Here is a 19,559-nt window from a genome sequence, read left to right as displayed (position 1 = left end):
GTAATTGAAACAGATATTATTTACAGTAATAAATGGGAATATAAGTAGGAGTAATGGGACGGTGAAATGATGGGTAAGAAACTTGGCTGAGTATCAAGAAATGATATATCTTAGTGAAATAACCTGGTTATTGAGGTGGCTCATTTAAAGCTACTCTGGGCAGAGCAGTAATGAATGTCCACAGTGAAGAAACGTGTGGTTATTGAAGGGCCAGGTGTTCCTGGGTCTTTGCTGCCTCAAGGCAAGATGCCACAGAAGGATGGGTGCTCCCAAACTCCCTGTGCTCAGATGGAATTGTAAATTGCTTGGAAACATTTCTGTGTACTGTCAGTAACAGGGTTCCAAACTCAGCTGTTCAAATAAAATTTCTCTATATTACTTTAGACCTTTTTTTCCCCATGGAAGCTATGTAAAAATATTCTACATGGCTGAGAGCATTCCACCATGCCAAGAAGTAATTTTATGACTTCCTAAACATGATGGCTTGTTAGGTCCCTGTCCGGTCCTGGCCCTAAATCAGAAGGGAATATTTTACAAAACAAATGTTTAGAGAGTTCTAAAATAATATTCTAACTTTTTTTTTAATATATAGAGTTGAAATAATGGCGGATACCAAGAAGCATGTGGATATCTGTGTGCCACTCTTAGTTCTTCCTCAGCCTCTTTATGTTTAGAAATCAAAAGCTTGACCACATTATAGACGATATGCATCAAAGAAGGAGGGCAAATGGAAAAGTGTGCAGAAGTAATCTCTTGGCTGAGACTATTCAGTTTAGGCAACATCTTTCTTTGAGGCAATTGTGTAAGCCTTTAAAGGAGCCACTGTCCTCATTTAATCGAGAGATTTCCTCAGTTTTAACGTCATTTTAGAGTTCATGTTCTGGTAAATACATGCTGGTGCCTCCAGAGCATGCTGGATTGAAACTGGGACATTAGAATATCAAAATTAGAATATCACTCCTGCTGAGCCCCTGTGGACGCTGTGCTCATAAAGTCATTATCTGTGCCATTAGGAGGTTAATGGCAGAATGACAAAATGGAATGTGATCTGAAATATTAGTAACTTCGATTCAAATGTACCAGATACAAACTTTAAAAACTTTCTGTTACACTGAATAGCTAAGGTTCAGATTTTTAAAAACACAGGGTACTACCTTTGGTTCACTAAGTCTCCAAGCAGCTTATGCAGGAGGATGCTGGACAAGACAGAGGGAAGTAAAACTATTTTTGCAACTTTTTGCACACTTTTGCTGATATCTGCCCTTCATATTCACCGAACTTCTTTTATCTGAGACAATACATCCCTTTTTATCTACTTTTTTCTGATTGTGACTGTGACTGTCAACTCCATGCAGAGGTACAGCTGCAGATTTGGTAATCCAAATAGATAGGAAAATACAAAAACATCCTTAAACTGAGGGAATTTTTATCAGGATTTACTAAATTCCTACGAAGGACACAGGCTGTTCCCACGTGTGGTCCTAACAGTGGGACATAATGGCTCACCCAAGTGAAGCAGTGGTACCTCTAACACTATGCCACCTGGAATAGAAACCCTCCTGAAGTCATCAATGACACTTTTGTTTAAAGAGCAGTTTGGAGCCTGACCTTGGCCTTATAAAAATTATTCATTCTCAAAACCATTGCAATTTCAAGATTAATCCAATTCCAGTTCTTTTGTTAAAAAGAATATAAACAGCTGAAAGGAAACCATGTGTGTTACTGAGGCACAACATTAATCTATATAAACAAACTAATACAACACTCTTTTGATATTCTAATGTAAAACCAAATGCATTCTATATCCAGAAACTGAAAACTGCAGTAATTGAGCCAAATTATTTCAAAGCAGAATACTCACCATCCATCAAACGTGATGATGTGTGGATCAGTGAAAGAGTAGCAGTTCCCTGTTGGGAGGTCCTGAACTGTGACCTAGTTAAAATGAAATGCGTAATGAATACAGTCTACACAGCAGTTTTTCTTCATTACCACTCCTCACAAAACATTAGGAGCAAGATTCATGTGTCAAGTACAAACTGAAATCTGACTTCTAAAACATGATTGCAGGTGGGTGCAAAATAGGGTTCGCTTTCAAGCAACTGCATTTAATCACATGCAATATGGGAGTTCAAAGTGCTCCCATTCTACTCAACGTAGTGTGCTGGCTGGTGAAAAGAGAAGCTTTTCTGATAAACTTTTTTTTGTGAAGAAGTAGATCATTCTATGAAATTATCAAGAGAGTAGAGTGCTCGTTAAATTGCACTAATTTTAATGCCTGAAGTGCGGTAGAAGGTATGCTGTAATTAAGTAGCATTAGCATATTTTAGCAATAGTCGCTGTCTGTCCCCTAGTTTGACCTTAAATTTCCTGATGCAGCACATGAATGGCTGATTTATATATTTGATGTGCACGTTATTGATTGGGTGCTGGTGGTGATGGCCCAAACTAGGCTGGTGGAGCTGTCGGCATTTGGCATCTGAACAAAAGAGGAAAGGATCTAACAGAACAACGATTTGCAGCATAAACCCATTGTAACTTGGACATAAACTGGGCCACAGAGGAGACCTAAGAGTCCCGGTGACATGCAAGAAGCAGATGTGTCTATAAAAAACAGAGATCAGGCAAATCCCTTTGAAGTCACAAATCTGAACCTTGGGCCATGCTGGGCCTGCACTGCCTCATTCACTGGAGATGGCACTTTGTCAGGGCCATATACTCTACTATCCAGTTCCCAGAAATGCAGAACTGGGGTATACAGTGATTTGCAGTATGAAGAGCTCCCAGTCACACTGATAGAAGTGATGAAGTGTTATGGTTTTCTCATATCCAGCCTGCCAGCCTTATTTCTTGGTCAGGGCTGTTAATTCCTTGCTTGCTTGCTTACTGCCCATGAGAAATCCAGAGGCACAATTCAGTTAGTACTGCCACAGTCTGCAGAGCGAGTAAGAAGAATGGCCACTATATCCTTGTGCAACCTTTTAGTGATAAAGCAGAATTTAGCTTTTAGGAAAAGTGGTGAAATTAAATAAATGAATAAGAGGGTGAAGATAGAAGCACAGTAGCTGATAAAACTCCTCACCTGAGGCAGTACGTCATCTGTGTTTCAAAATGTCCCTTAACCATCACACAGAGACACTGCTTAGACACCCACAGGTGTCTGGCATCCCAGACTATTAAAGTGATTGTCTGGAGGAACAAAGGGCTGAACAGCTTTTTGATCTGAAATCAATTGTATCATTTGTATTTACTGGAGTAAAGTAAAGAATTATCTCTGAATTTTCCCATTTTCTCCATGTCCACAACCTTCACTGCTCTGCTTTTTTCTTGCATGGTAGCAGCAAAGGATATAAGTCTTAGTCACAGGCAGCCTCGTTTGCTGAAGAAATCATTTTTCTTTTCCCAAGTGTCTGAATTTGCCAGGATGTTCTGCCCACCATTTCCATTCCATTTTAAGATAAACAAAACATATTTGAAAAGTCTGAAGCACTAAATACTATGTGGATTTTAATGTATGGATTTCTCCTTGATGTGTTGCAGGAACAATTTTACATTAATGCCTCTAATTAAGTGCAAAGCAGCAGTGGGGAAATTGGGGAAAAGGGAAAGTTATATTTATTATGTATCCATAGATCAAATTTTAGCTGAGATAGATGGAATTTATTATTAAAATTGATTAATTCCATTTCACATTTGCTGCATTTTCATATTTTAATGGAGAGCATTCTTAAGTTACAAGAAAAAATATGAGTATGTGAGTGCACTACATTGAATTAGCTGCAATTTCTGCTCTAAGAATCCTTGAAAGTGTGAAAAAAGGCTGTGCTGGAGAAGAGGGAATAAGCACATGCAAGGCATTTCACATTTCAAGACAAAAATTCCTTTGGTCTCATTATCTTATCCTACCATGAGTAAATCCACCAGAATCAGGGCAGTGAACTTACAGATTTAACTGGGGGCTTATTTTCAGTTCTTTCAAATGCACCAGCTTGGACATGCCAGTGCTCTGAGAGTTTTAGCTGAGTCAAATCTACCTCCTTTCTCATTCCCCTGGGCTGTGGGATTACGGCTCTTGGAGCTCCCAGCTGTGGCTCTGAACAGCTCCAAGGACAGTGAGCCAGCTCCTGCTCGTCACGCTCCTTGGCCAAGCTCCCTGTGGGGACGGTCTGCCTTGCCTCTGTGATTGATTCCCATTATCCTTCCTTTGGACATTTTGTGCAGGGATGAGTGAAGAAACGGAGTGGCTGCGTGTGTGGTGTCACGGTGATTCTTGGCACTGTCACAAATTGAACATGGCACTGCCAAGTCCCTTTCCTTCTTTCCACTTCCAAGGCGCTGCCTTTCCTCTGCTTTTCTGGGAGCTGTTCTCCAAACCACTGTCTGCTTGCACATATAATTCATCTGTTGGCCTACTGATGAGCTCACTAATAATGAAACCTAAATCTATTGAAGCAAAAGGCTTCACTTGTTAGTTTTCACGGCATGTATAGAAGTTGTGTTGGTTTACAGTGGTCCCCAAATTTTTACATGGTTAAGGTTTACCATTGCCTCATTTTATCTGCTACTACACCTCCAATTTAAATTTGACACATTATTCAAATTAATTTAGGACCCCACCTTTACATCCTTCGAGGCGTGAGCCCTCCAAAGCACATCTCTGTGTCCAACTGGCTCGGCTCTGATGTAGCTGACGCGGTTCCCATCCTGAGCGAAGTCGGTGATGGCTGTCACTGTTAGTGCAGCTGCTGCACAGCTGCCTTGTGAGCAGGGCGCCGGCACCAGATCCACCTGGCACGCTGAGAGGACAGTGTTTGGGGGCCCCAGTAATTGGCTGTCTAAAATGAACATGAGCACTGAGTCTGACAAGAGGTATCCAAACAGTCACCCATCCCCATCCAACACAAATGTTTCACATTCCACGACACGTGTTGAAACCAGATGGGTTTTTCACGAACACGGTTATAATTGACTCAATCCAGCAACTTTTAGGCTCTTAGCAAATTTTACTCTTTTTTTTTTTCTTTTTTCTTTCTTTTTTTTTTTTTTTCAGTAGACAGCATACAGAAACACATTGATGCTTTTTTCTTTAAACAGGTGTTAATATTTCTGGAGTGAAAACCTTATCTTTAAGGACCCATGACACGGAAATGAAGATGAGTTGTTCTTGTGACAAAGAAAGAGATGAATCTATGCTTCTGGAAAACATCTTTCACTCGCTTTATTATAACAAGGTATGAACTGGAGCTATTTAATTTAAGATATAGAGAATTTTTGATGTGGAAAGGTAGGGTTTTCAAGTCAGCTCTTAGTGAACTTTATATTCATCACAGGAAGATAAGTGCAGTACATTTGGATAAGTAACAGATTTTCTCTTTTATTTCGTTATGTTAGATTATTGTGCTTTACTATCCAATCTGTAAAATATCAAGGTCATGAGGTTAAATTCACTAAAAATCTATGGAAATGCCATGAGTTATGGTGATACTAGCTATTTAAGTATCTGTGATGCTGGTAAAGTGATGGACACTAAAAAATATGGGGATGGCAATTCAAATCATTCACACAGCTTTGCACGCTGTATTTTTCCCAAAGTAACCTCTTCTAGCAGCAGGGCTGGTAGTGTCCATTTCCCTTGAGTCTTGATCCTCCATGCTAAGGTCCCAGGGAAAGGACAAAAGAAAAGTTTTTTTCTTTCAATGACTTTGTTATTATTATTTATGAGCACTGAATTATGATAGCACAGTCTGTATTTTGGATGATGTCTATCTGATGATCAGGAAGTCATCCAACCATGAATTCTCTCGTGGGTAAAGAAAGAAATAGCCACCTTTCCAGCCTACCAGAATACCACTACTGATTTCAGGGCTGCCAACATTTGTGTTGAGCATTTACTTTTCTGTTCCAGACCAATAATTATCAGCAGATAAGAACAGTTATAGAAATTGTGGCAATGGAATGAATCTGATATGAAAATAAATGATTTCCATATAATTTTTCCAATTTGTTGAATTGCTTAATAATTTATTGGAGGTGGCATTCAAGTACATTAGGATGGTATATCTAATAAGATCAAATAGTCAACATTTCATTCCTTATGGAAATGAACCATAAAGCCTAATTGAAATTAACCCTGTAGAGGTCTACAGGATCTGAACTAAAAGCCTGCAACCATTAATAGCATATTATCTCTTATTCCCAATCCTTAAAGGATGCCTTACATCTTATAGAAAAATCCTGGCTCATTTTCAAGGTTCTTGATTCAATTAAATTGGAGATTTCTATAAGGAATAGTTATTGCCATTACTTATTACCTTATGAGCTCTGCTTACAACCCAGAACAAAAGTTTAAAATCAAAGAAAATCATCTTGTCAAAATAGCAGTGATAAACTTAACAGAGGCTGAACTCCAGTTGATCTGCTGTGTCTTGGTATTCATTATGATATTGTCTGAACTTGGAGAGATATTTCCGTGCTTGTAATTAGCTTTCTTATCACTTATTCCTTACATAATTAACAGAATGGTGTTGTTAGATGGATTCAGTCAGACAAGGAGATTCTGTGTTAATTTACTCAGTACAAATGAATCTCAACTGAAATTGTTTTTATTTCCAATTTATAACACTGTGTCCAACATGTTATGCTTTTCAAAAGCCCACAGCATTCTTTCAGATATACAAATGGACCCAAGAGATAATAAAACCTGTGATTGTGCATGCACCCAGTAATACGTATTCATCCTTAAGTACATACAGATATACCATTTAACACCAGCTTAAGTGTGAAGCATAGAAGCATCCTCAGGGTGGAGTAATGAGAGGTTAGAGTTGGTCATTAGTTTAAGCTACAGAAATGTGTTGATTAAACTGATGGAAATTTGCCTCTTTAGTGACTAGCTCCTGCAGAGATTATTTAATTGGTTGAGTTGTCTCTCTATCCTGGCATGTCTTGGCAGCAACACATCATGTTCATTGACAACCTGAAAATCTGCTTCTGCAGATCCTGCCTCACCTCTTTCTCTCAATGAAATGCATACTGTAAGACTGGAAAAGACTGTGATAAGGGATCAACCTCAGTCCAATCTGTTGTACTCAGAAATTACCTTTATTGTGTAAGTGACTAACTCTCATTTGATCCCTGTAGGTGTGATTGTTGCTTGGAGTTCTCAGGGCTATCCCACCACACAGCAGCCTGCATTCTCAGCTATCTCCATATCATAGAAAATCTGTTCCCATGAGCTCAGCAAATGTTTGCATGGTGGACTGGCATAGACTGTAAGCCAAGAGCAATATGGGGAAGGGAGCAGAACTGAGCCATGAAGAAACGCAAAGTACTTCATGTATGAGAGCCAACACAGCTGCAGGAACCATAAGGTACTGTTCAGTTTAAGATCGTTGTGTTATGATATCGTTTGAATAATTTCTTTTTCTTTTCTTTCTTTCTTTCTTTCTTTCTTTTTTTTTTTTTTTTTTTTTTTTTTGCCTGTGTATTTGGCTGAGGTTGGGAAAGAAAGGACAGGAATTCAGAAAGGGAATAATATCCATTCTTTGGCAAGTTTTTATTTTTTTTGTTTTTAAATCAGATTTTTATACTTTAATCCTCTCTCTAAACATTTTTCTGTTGAACCACCTTTGGAAGAAAAATAAATACCTTGTTAGAAAAATGGCTGGGTGTTTTACTTAGTGCAAATGGCAAGTTAAAATGTTCCCCTTGGTTAAGCATGATATTCCACCAGATTAACATTGGAAAGCATATACCATTTAAAAGTGCAAGAGGATTTTCTAAATGGCATTGTCAATGTTTCTAAGTAAAAAAATACCTTTAGAAAGAGAGTAATATATTATCATAAGAATGATTTTTTCTTCTATATTGAGACAGACAGCAAATATAATCCAGAAGAAGAAAGAAAAAAGGCTTCAGTACACATTTAGTGAGTAATAAATCTGCAGGTGAACTTCTTATTGATAATTGATGATTTTTTTTTTAGCTGAGACCATTGCTTCTACAAAAACTTAAAATGGAATATTATACTTCTAGAATTTTAAAAAGTTCTTCTATTCACAGTTATTTCACCCATAAATCTCAGCAGACTGTTGTTCATACTGCTACTACTCAGATATTTCTGATGGCAAAAGCCTGAGTGATGTCGTCATCTATTTTATCTTGCAAATGGTTGGCTGATTTTGTCAATTTTATGGCCTCTGCCCTTCCTAGTTATTAAAGCCTTATAATTTCTGTTAGGTTTCGTTGTAACAGAAATGCAGGAAATAAAGTAATCACATTGATTCATAAGACTCACCCAGATCCTCAGTACTGAGCCGTAATGTGATTTTACATGAATCGTTATGCCCAGCACAGGTAATGGGCACAGTGCTCAGGATGGTCAAAATGTGCTCCTTGCCATCTTCTGCAATTTGTAATGATTCTGGTAAAAACTGAAAATAAGAAAATTGTTTTTAGATCATTTTGACAGATTAACAAGGCAATATGGATATTTTTGAAATTTCGAACGTTTTTAATCATGGGTCAAGATAATTGCTTTTAAAATAACAATAATCTCCATAATAACAATAATCTTCAAAATAACCATCTTCAACTTTCCAAAGGTAAAACTGTTGTTAAAATGTTTTAATACTCTTTGAATTTAAAAAAAACATATATCTTTCTGCTTATCATATATAGTGTGTAATTATTTCTCATTTCCTCATTTCAAAACAGGATTTTATTAAGATTGAAAATAGTGCACTACCATAGAATTTGTTCATGTTTAACATCCTTGGTTGACAGGAGCTCCTACTGCTGTGCACTGAAAGAAATACCTGCGGTATTCATAGCCTGAAGTGCAGCATTACCTCTTGATTATGCACTCTGTATTTGTACTCTGTTCCAAGTGCAAAGTGAGTGCATTTTTCACCCAATTCCTCTTCCCTGCTATGGCAGGAAGAAGGATTTCTCCATACATAATGTATTGCAGCTTCAGGGAGAGGAGCTCAGGCTGGGTGGTTCCTGCATGTCTGTTCTCCTGGGGCAGGAGCAGATGCAGTACTTGGGCCCAGACAGAAATGAGGATTCCCATTCCCTGTGAAATTTGGATATTGACAAAAAAACTTGCTACTGTTTATAGAATTAAAGAATCACAGAATAGTTTGAGTTGGAAGGGACTTTCAAACGCCATCTGATCCAGCTCCCCTGCCATGAACAGGGACACCTACAGCTCCATCAGGTGCTCAGAGCCCTGTCCAGCCTGACTGTCTCCAAGGACAGGGTATCCACCACCTCTCTAGTCAACCCATGCCTCACAGCCCTTAACTGTTCTTCCAGCATTACACAGAACAGGCTTCCAGATTTTCCAGATCCCATTTCTGGGATATTCAAATATCCAAATCTCCAGGATTGCCAGACTGACAGTCCCATCCTTGGACAGGATCAGACCCAGACCTTGTACTGACTGTGACTTACCCTCAGCAGTATGTTCTTTGTAGTGCCTGGCCGTAAGGGGGCAGTAGATAAAAAGTCAAATACTTATTCATTTTGGTTCGATGTAATTGGAATGAAATTCTGCAATTTGTAGGTGTGGCTTCCATTTATACATAACCACAGAGTACTTTGGGGCATGTTTACTAGCAGATGTAGCTGTGCACATTCTCTATGCTGCATTAGTGTCAACGCCTGCATGCTTCTCTGACGAGTGCTCCAGTTGCAAACCTTCTGAAAGTCCCACAGTTTATTATGACTTTTTCTCAAAGTGAACCTAAAAGCAACATGGGTTATGGCCTATGTTTCTGTGCCTTGTTTTCCAGAGAGTCTCAGATACTATATGAATATTACCCAGAGGTATCCTGGAGAAATCAGTGAACCATGGCCAATGGCATTACCTTAATCCCAGCGTAGAAACCTTTGCTCTGCTCAGGCAATGACCGCTGCTCAGGAGTGTCCCTTGCAAATGCAGTCACAGTGCAGAAGACCTGCATTAAACAAACAGTGTCAACAGTATTTGCTTTTGTTGAACGAAAATAATATAACTATGTATATTCTTGTTCATCTGGGTTGTAGAGCTTCCTTTTTCTCTTTCTTTTTTTTTTTTTTTTTACCATTGAAAAAGATTTTGGAGGCTTAGGTGTTGAAAATATTTATGCATAAGCTTTGAGATCTGAAAGATTTTTTGATGTCTACAACAAGTAAAGAAACATAGCTTCCATCTCAAGAATTAATAACACTAAATATTAAAATACAATTTCTTTTTCAGTTATCCAAGCATCTTGTTAGGGTTTTAATATTAACTCATTTTAATTAGGGGAAGTTGCACTGTTTGTGGGTGTTATGGTCAAGTTTAGGACATTGGCCCTTGATCACTGAATCATAGAATTGTTTGAGTTGGAAGGGTTTCTTAAAGGTGATCTAGTCCTGCTGCTCTGCAATGAACAGAGACACCCACAGCTCCATCAGGTGCTCAGAGCCACGTCCAGCCTGACCTTGAGTGTCTCCAGGGATGGGACACCCACTACTTCTCTGGGCAACCTATTCCACTGTTTCCACTTCCCACATTACAAGAAACTCTTTCCTTATACCCAGGCTAAATCTTCCATTTTAGTGTGAAACTATTTCCCCTTGTCTTATCACAGCAGACCCAGCTAAAGAGTCTCTCCCCTTCTTTCTTACAGCCCCCCTTTAGATACCGAAAGGCTGCTATCTGGTCTTCACATAAGCTTCTCTTCTCCAGGCTGAACAGCCCCAGCTCTCTCTAGCTGTCCTCATAGAGAAGGTGTTCCATCCCTTGGATTCCAGGCTTCACTGTTTTTAAATGTTTTTTTTTTTTAAATATAAATTAATTTGACAGTCATCCAGACTCAGAAAAAAACGTCAGCTTTCACAGAAGAATTTGCTTTTTTCTTATTGCAATAAAAAGATGGTGCAGATGTACCTACGAGTTTTATAGTGTAAAAATAATAAAATAATTTCCCCAAAACAACAACAAAAACAACCCCACCAAACACAGTGTGCTGTGCCACGCCATGTATGTCTGATTCCTAGCACAGTCACGCAACCTTTATCTCTGCTGAGCCCATGCACCATCTGCCATCTTAATGTTTCATTGCTTTTACGAAACCCAAACTGCTAACATCATTTCTAGGATCATAAGATTAAACTACAGAAATTTTCCTTGAAGCAAACTTACAGCGAGCTCTGAAACTGTAGCTCTCATTTTTTGGGGACCTTTTTTCTTGGAAATGGAATAAGAGCTTGTGTCACAATAAATCAATACCAAATGGTCAGATGGCATATTTACAGTTGCTGTCTCTCTGAAGCCTCGGGTGACCCATGAAGAAGCAGCAGACTGATGTGATTTACTTTCTGTGGTGAGGAGCTCCTTTGGACAGATTCAAAGGCTCTTCATGTTTCTCACTGGCCATCTCAGGCACTACTTTCATGGCTGGAGCCAGCAAAACCAATGTAAAGCCAAAACATTTCCAGATTCACATGACAGACTCTTTAGCAGGGTCTCTTGTGATAGGAAAAAGGGAAATAGTTTCAAAATAAAAGAGGGGAGATTTAGATGGGATATAGGGAAATAGTTTTTTATATTAAGGGTGGTGAGGCAGTGGCGTAGGTTGCCCAGAGAAGTGGTGGATGTCCCATCCCTGGAGGCACTCAAGGTCAGGCTGGATGGGGCTCTGAGCACCTGATGGAGCTGTGGATGTCCCTGTTCATTGCAGAGGAGTAGAAGTAGATCACTGTAAGGATCCCTTCCAACTCTAATGATTCAATGATTCTGTGATCCTGTGGACAGGGACTGCCCACTGCTCTGGAGTATTTCCTTTTCTGTTGAAAAAATCCCTCTTTGTTACCTCAAAGTTATGGTTCTCCTCCAAGCTGGAAAAAAAGTGATGTAAGTCTCAGAAATGCCTTAAGGTTAGAATCCCTTAGATATCATGTTGTTAACCAGTTTGCCTCCAAAGGAGAAAGACGAATGTTCTCGTTCACGTAATCATAAAAAATAGCAAATATAAAATAATAATAAAAACGATAAAAATTATATTAAAAAAAAAAAAGAGAGAGAGAAGAACTCAGTAAGCAAATCCAACACACCCGCATTGCAGATACTGTATTTACAGCTGCTGTGCTGTTTGTGCTTTTCTGCTTTTTACCCAGAATGTTCAAATGGAGTCACCTTGCTGCACACACAGCGGTGCTGGTGGGGGGCATCTGCCAGAAACCCCTGGGCAATGGGTAGACCCAGCGCCATTCCCTGCACATACTGTGTATTCTCACATTGTAGAAGAGAGGTGTGTTTGATAAAAAATCTGCATCAAAAATAGCTCCGTGAAGATGTGCTGAGATATTATTAGACTGTCAGCTCGTTCTAGCTCTACGTACTGGAAGTGAGCAGAGCTCACCCAACTCTCAGTGTACAGACACCCATCACGAGCTACATTTCATTCCTGTCTTTCTGTCGCGCCTCTGCTTGTACAGCCTTTACCTCATGAGGTGCTCAACCAGCCCACGTGTTCGTTGGCTGCGGAGCTACAGGTTGACAGTTTGTCACATCATTATTATGATAGTCACTGTGAGGGTTTTGTTTTTTTTTTTGCCTTCAGCTAAACACTCATTTTTCTTCAGCTCAGTAATCAACTTCTTCTTTCTCCTCTTTTCCTTCTCCATCTACGCATGCTGCTTTTTTAAAACAAAGAGATAAAAGCAGCACTGACAGCTGTATGCTGATGGCCAATGACATATTAGGCAGTAGCTTTCCACAAACTCATCAGATCTGTTAAAAAAAAAATAAAAATCAAATAATATTTTTTTTCAGCATCCCCTTTAAAGGGACAGAGTTTAAGGGTGCGCTTGATAACTTGATCCCTGCCAGCTGTGGGCTGCTTCTTCTCTGTGTATCTTCCTATAGGGCAGAAAACTTATAGGCACAAATTCCTGCTAGAAAAATGCCTTAGTAGATAAGAAATGCCTTATTTCCTGTGCTTTGGAGCAGGTTTATGCCTTTAAGTGGACTCAGGTTTCTTCCTACTTCACAGTGAATCCTGTGAGCTGCATACTCGGTGGGAAGCAGAGTTCAGCCATTGATTTGGTGGAGGTCGGGTAGCTCTGGGAAATGATGGGAAAGTATTTTAATTCTGGAAGCTGTCACCATCTTTAGCAAATTTCCCCTTAATAACTTGCACATCATCATACTTTTTTCAAAGCTTCTTGAGTGTAAATTTCTTCCAAATTTGTCCTTTCTACTCATTTCAAAAAGAAAAAAGACCCTTACTTTTCACTCTTTTCCACATCTCTAATTAGTTCTGAATGCATTGCAGGAATCATCTATGGGAGCTTGAGCGTGCAGTGAGAGCTTCCTCCCAGGGCAGTGACACTTGTCCCCAAAATGAGGAGAGCTGCCAGGTTGGAGTACTGGGAGTGGATGGAAGCACGTTTCTGACCCAGACAGCCAGTCTTGTGAGAGGCAGGGGAACTGAAGCTGCTCAGGTTGGTAATTAACACTGGCCATCTGTGGAGAACTCTCTTCTCAACATGAGGGATGAGCACTTGGGATACCTGTGCCCATTGACTGGACAGGGATGTCTGTGTGTTGCCAGAATGGAAGACTGAGACAATTTTCTCTATTAACTCCAGAACTGGAGCTGCGCAGCCCATGTCAAAAGGCAGTCAAGGGGCAGCAAGATAGAGCCTCTCATGCACACTGATGGCTTGCAAGAGAAGGATTGGCAGGAAATTGATCTTGACAGGTGAAAGGGTGTCTGGTAATGGCTTGAAAGGCCTCCAAATGTCCTATTCTGCTCAATTTAACGCCAATGGGCCAGGGCAGGATGAGTGGTTCTATGGGGAGCAGCTGTGCTTCAAAGCCAGTAAGAGGAGAAAGGAGGAGCAGAGCTGAAGGTAAGTATTCCAGGGGAGCAGTGAGATAGCTCCTTAGAAGCTCTGCTTGTCACTGCTTTACCCTCATTCCAAGCCCACCTGGAGCTCTGTTTCTGTGGAAATGCTCTTCACTCTCTGCCTGAAGATTCAGAAGTAAATTTTAAGAGGAGGTGTAACCTACAAAAAGGTAGTTTTTCCTATTTCTGTTGCTGTGCTAAGTCCAATGGCTGGGATCGATTTCATATTTAAGCACTGGGAAAATTCACTCCTTTTTTTCTCGAGTGTGAAAATGAGCTCTGTTCTACATCAAGGTACTCATTTATGGTCTTCTGGCTGGATTTTTGATGTATTGCAGTGTCCTACAAAATGCCCAGTCTATTTAAGCAAATATTTAAGTAAAACATTTTTTTTTTTTTTTTTTTTTGCAATGACTATCAGAGTTTATTGCCATCTCTGGAGGTTTTCGAGAAACCTGTTGGTATGTTTCTGAGGGGCATGATTAGTAGGCATTTTGGGGATGGATCAGAAGTTGGACTAGGTGATCTTGGAGGTCTTTCCAACCTTAATGACTATATGACAGTTTATGTATGGTGAAAATTGCTCCTCATTGTGTGAACTTTGAGATTGCTGCGCTGAGCAAAATTGCACAGTTTTCTTCTAAACACCTTCCTTAGCACAACTCATTACTCACAGTGTGCCGCTATAATTTATAGATGGCTATGCCTCAAGGAATTAAATGACCTCTCTCACCATCGCATAAATAAGGCTTCAGAATGCCAGGATTTTTGTATCACATGGAGTAGGCTTCTTTCAGTGCCCAAATAGAAACAGCAGCGTGTTATAGATTTATTTAAAGCAGCAATAGTTTCATGAACGTTATGCTGCCAACACTGCTGTCTGAAATAACAAAACTGGAGCCAAAAGATGGAGGAGAAATGCACACCTGACAGCTATTAAAAAACAACTGGCTGTTTAGTCAATGCAAATTCAGAAATGTTGGCTGGTAAATCTCTACTCTTCTCTAAGGTTTGACTAAGTATTAAAATATATTGATAATATATGATTAACCCATTACCTGGGGACTTTCTGATAGATAAACTGTAGCTTGAATATAAATCACTGCAAAAGTAATTAAAAAAAAGGGGAAAATTCTTCCACTTACATGTTGTCTGCAACATCCTGGGCCCAAACCATATCTGAGCAGCAAAGTTTAGTTTTCGAGGTCTGCATCTCCCTATGGGTGGCATTACCATTCCTTCATGGTGGCCCTATCAGTAGTTATGGAGATGCTTCAGGTTTACACCTCTGGAAGTGAAAGGAGCATCCAGCCCTTTCTGACTGTTATCAGAAATTCTGGGTGGGATGGCAAATATGTACTTTTCTAAAATCCCTACTATCTAAAACTGAATTCCCAGCTTCAGTTGGGGCTTTGTTGTTTGGCTTTCAACAATGATGATTTATGGCTAATTGTAATTAATCAAAAAGGCTGCAAATTTTGTTTAAAAAGAATAACTAAAAAAAATTCTAGCAAGGAAAGGAACATTTTAGCCTCATCAAACCAGCTAAATTAAACATGTGGCTTTCAGGAAAGGACAAGAAGGGCTTACAGAAAAACTTAATATAATAAAAATGATCTTATAAGTATTTGGTGATGAAACTAGTTAGTAGAACTATATTTTCTCTGAATCCCTCCGGATTGTTAAATCTAGATTTGAAGTGATTACACGTGAGATTGCTTTGACGAAAATATCTCTTTGTAACACAAACTTGTCTTGAAAACTGGCATAATTTTTTGCCCTGTGTTGTAATATAAGTGAAGGCTGCATCCGTCAGATTCCGAACTCAGGAGGCATAATTATGAGGAGGAATAAGAGAAAATCCTATCTAGATTGTGCCATGGTTATAAATGATTCATCTCTTCAAGAACTGCAAAAAGCTTATTTGTTAACTATATCAAAGAGGAGCTGTGAAATGTCAAGACTATTTCCAACCTACTTTTAACACAAGGCCATTATCCCTGTTTATTCTTTCAGTTCATTGTAGCATCACTAATGGCTCTCTGCCTGTAAAAGTTATGAACCTAATTTAACTTTTAAAGTCTTTTTTAGTACCATGAAAGGCCGTGAATTCATACACAAGTCAATTTTTTCCACATCTTGTATTGGCTTCAGCTTTGTTGTTGTTGTTGACGCTAGATCTGTGTTGCCATGTAAGCCATCAAATACACTTCTTAAAGATTGTTTTGTAATGAATTCTATCTCTCAGCATACTATTGAACCACAAATTTGGAATCAGAGAGGCAGAACACCATGAAGAAGATCATAAAAATAAGCCTCTATTTTACTATACTGTCTTTCTCTTCTGTGAAAAGATGCTATTGTGTCTCTGGTCCACAAGTATAAAAATTACTGAGCACATATAACTGCATCTGTGTCTAGTGCAGATTCTTGCTGCTGCACAGTACAACAAACACTAAGATAGAACTGTCTCAGGCACATGTTTCTATTACTTGTACCAGCTTTATGGTGTTCAGGCTGTAATGGATGTGTAAGGCTACCATTAGAAAACAGTAAAATGGACAGCTTCAACAAACACCATGCAATCCAAAGAAATATGACGTGTCCTAAATCTGGCAAAAATTATATAAGCCTGTTTGAAATCAAGCTTTCATTTTGATATATTTTTTTTCACTTTAGATGTGAATGTAACGAGCGAGGAGCAGCCCTAGAATACACCCAGAGGGGCTTTCAGATGGGATTTGACCCTGCAGAGTGCCGGACCACGCGTTGCTGCATTACTGTGTCTCCCAGCTGGAGATGTCTGCTGCTTATCTCCAGGTAGGAACACGTCTGCAGGGTGGTGTCCTGATGGATCTGCTCCTGTTTGCCTGGGGCGACCAGACGTGACCAGAGCACCGTGTAGCTCAGCCCCCAGCTGGGTGAGCTGTAGGCGCATTTCAGGTGGGCGCGACCTCGCACGAGCTCAGAAGTTATCAATGGCTGTAAAGTCAGGCTTGGGAGTTTTTCTGAAAGGCAAAGCAGAAGGATTCAGGATAATAATAATAATAATATTAAACGTTTTTAATATTAGAATCGCTCACTCAACAGGAAGATTTCAATATAGCTAAATGTGAGAGAAATGCCACATTTATATTCTTGTGATTTGATAATTAGCTATGTAAACAAGACACTGTATTTCATATGAAGTTCAAAAGTAGCTATTTTGGTACTGATTGCCCATTGCTATAATGTTAGACGTGGGATATTGTTTTTTTATTTTGCATTCAGAACAGCATTATTGAAATGAAGCACATGGGTTAATACAAATCAATTATTTCAGCAAAGGCTGCCAGCTTTGCATTCCCAGAAGCAGAACCTTCTGACCCGAGTTTTTCAGTAAGTTACAGAAGAGATATGAGAACAAATGATGTTGCAGAAGCGAACTCAAATAGCATCCAACTCATATCACTGTGCTGTGAGGATCCTTTCCAGGCTGTGCTGGGACATTCCTAGGATGAGCTTGCTCAGTATAGTCTCACTCTGCCCAGAATAATTCTACTCCTCTAAAAATACAGCCTATTTCTGTAGGCTTTTACAGAGGATGAACTCCAATAGTTTTCTTCCTCTCAAGGAGAAATAAAAAGATATTTAATGCTGTAGGATGATGTTCTCTCATCTCAAGAGACTTGGACTCGAAGAGAACAAGAAGCTGGTGCAAGGGCCTTTGAAAGGATATTTTAAGAAACTTTTTTTTGAAGGAGTATAGAGAATATTATGGAAGCACAAGGCAGTAAGGCATGAGGCAGGATGGAGAACCGATATATTAACACTTGTCCAGTGCTTAGTGGATTTCAGACAATGTGTCAACATCCCTCCAGAACTTCAGCCTTGGGTTCTTTCCATCCATTGCACAATATTCTGAAAGCATCCTTAAATCAAGAAGCTAAAGAATTACTGAAATATATGGGGGGAAAAAAGAAAAATAGAAAGCTTCAACACTGGTGGTAGAAAGTTGTTGCTTTGGAATAGAGGGGAAAGGAAAAACTATTTAATATTCTTTTTATGAAAAATGAAGGTGGATTAATGTTATTGAATAGGTATGGATTGGCAGAAAGTACAAAACTAATGACTGAAATGGTATTGGTAAAAAGTCTTCAAGTGTAGGAGAAAGCTCAGCTTCTTCAACTGAAACCTTACTGAAAAATGAGGGTTTTCAAGTTAAAAAAAAAAAAAAGTCATTTCTCAGAAAGAATCATGAAAATTAAAGAGCAGCTTCATTTACTTTACTGCCAGTATTTTAGTTTTCTTTTTTCAAAATAGTAAATTTATCTTTCTTTAAGCCTTTTTTTTTCCTCTGTCTTCTTTTCTCTTTGTGGGAACAATAAAATATTGATAAAGATAAGAACATAGTTATCTCTCTCTCTTTGGAATTTATTTAAACTTTTTTTTCTAATTGAAAGGCGATAACCCTATTTTCTCAGTGTGTCATGTCTCTGTCCAAAAAAATGCTGAAAGGGAATTACAATGGTAATTTTTCCTCTTTGAGGAAGAATCATCTTTTCTAACTAAATCTATATGCACCTGAACATGCACTGAAGTTCAGAAGGCTTAACAGAGTGAGCAATTGCTTTCTGCTATTTCCTTTGTTTCCTAGTTACGGAACAGAGGTTAGATCCCTTGTAGTAGGCTGAAAATTATTTCTGATGAGAATAATTACATATATGTCATGAAAAAGATTTTTATCGGAATTTTTTTCCTCTCAGAGTTTCAGAATTATCTTTCTGGGTGATACTGGGTTATTTAAGATAAGAACAAGCCTTAGAAACTATTCTGCATACAGTGCCTTGTTATAACCAAGATGCTTCCAATCACTGGCTGTGCATCTTCAAGCCAAAATGGAGTGAAATACAGAAGGAAAGGTAACAAGTGATCTGTAACCACATAAGCTATTCAGTAACACAAACCAGTTTCCATTGTGTGCTGGCAATAATACTTATACCTCAGGAGCACCTTGGAATGTGGCTGATTTATTTTCTACGTGGTCTGCATCTTACTGGGAGTGATGCTTGACTGCAAGGTCACTGAGATGTGTACTGCAGTACCAGGACTTTTGAACAGCAGCAAGAGTAACAGAGACAGTCCTACTGATGAATGAAATTGATCCTCACCTTCTGCACAGTAGCCCATGCATCCTTGAGTCGGCTGCAAGAGATAAACAAAGAACTTGATGCAGTTCCTGACAGTGATGGGTATCCGGAACAAGCAGCAGTCCTTGGTGCCCCCGAAGACCTGCCAGGTACCACAGGCCATCAGGCGCTTGCTTTCACCTGGAGCAGGCAGGGATTCAGACCTTAGTGACAGCCACACCGGAGCTTGTGTCCCACATTTGTTCATCTGAGAATGTGCACAAAAGAAAGAGTTTGTCAGAAGCTGGTAGGACTGAATGGAGAGCCACCAAGGACTGTGATTGTAGGGAACCAGCAGGAGGCCACAGTGCTCAGGACATCCCAGCCAACGCTTTAGAATCTTAGAATTGTGAAGGTTGGAAGAGACCACTGAGAGTCCCAAGTCCAACCCCAGCCCACCCCCACCAAGCCTGCTAAACACGTCTTTCAATGCTGTGTCTCTGCATTTCTTGAATATCTCCAGGGCTGGTGACTCCACTATCTCTTTTGGTATCTTGTTTCAATATCT

At 39.4% G+C, this 19,559-nt stretch overlaps 1 protein-coding gene and 1 long non-coding RNA gene across 8 annotated transcripts in view; one reads left to right on the top strand and one right to left on the bottom strand.

Annotated features, from left to right (window-relative positions):
* Nucleotides 1–19,559, bottom strand: part of LOC125696571 (von Willebrand factor D and EGF domain-containing protein-like) — a 168,961-nt gene that overhangs the window by 101,680 nt on the left and 47,722 nt on the right. For both annotated transcript variants that reach the window (XM_048952370.1, XM_048952371.1), the window contains exons 3-8: nucleotides 19,034–19,259; nucleotides 16,665–16,891; nucleotides 9,873–9,962; nucleotides 8,297–8,432; nucleotides 4,618–4,835; nucleotides 1,862–1,935 (exon numbers count right to left, since the gene is read on the bottom strand). In XM_048952370.1, coding sequence (XP_048808327.1) covers nucleotides 1,862–1,935; nucleotides 4,618–4,835; nucleotides 8,297–8,432; nucleotides 9,873–9,962; nucleotides 16,665–16,891; nucleotides 19,034–19,259 — 971 coding nt within the window. The remainder of the gene's footprint in view (nucleotides 1–1,861; nucleotides 1,936–4,617; nucleotides 4,836–8,296; nucleotides 8,433–9,872; nucleotides 9,963–16,664; nucleotides 16,892–19,033; nucleotides 19,260–19,559) is intronic.
* The window catches only part of LOC125696575 (uncharacterized), a 51,263-nt gene that overhangs the window by 4,134 nt on the left and 27,570 nt on the right, over nucleotides 1–19,559 (top strand). For all 6 annotated transcript variants that reach the window (XR_007378420.1, XR_007378424.1, XR_007378422.1 and 3 more), the window contains 4 exons: nucleotides 5,095–5,231; nucleotides 7,141–7,370; nucleotides 13,308–13,476; nucleotides 16,563–16,703. This is a non-coding gene — a long non-coding RNA (uncharacterized LOC125696575). The remainder of the gene's footprint in view (nucleotides 1–5,094; nucleotides 5,232–7,140; nucleotides 7,371–13,307; nucleotides 13,477–16,562; nucleotides 16,704–19,559) is intronic.

The sequence above is a fragment of the Lagopus muta genome, chromosome 8 (assembly GCF_023343835.1).
Source record: "Lagopus muta isolate bLagMut1 chromosome 8, bLagMut1 primary, whole genome shotgun sequence".
NCBI lineage: Eukaryota > Metazoa > Chordata > Aves > Galliformes > Phasianidae > Lagopus > Lagopus muta.
Note: the sequence above shows the minus strand (reverse complement) of the source record. Positions and strands in the feature narration are given on the sequence as shown.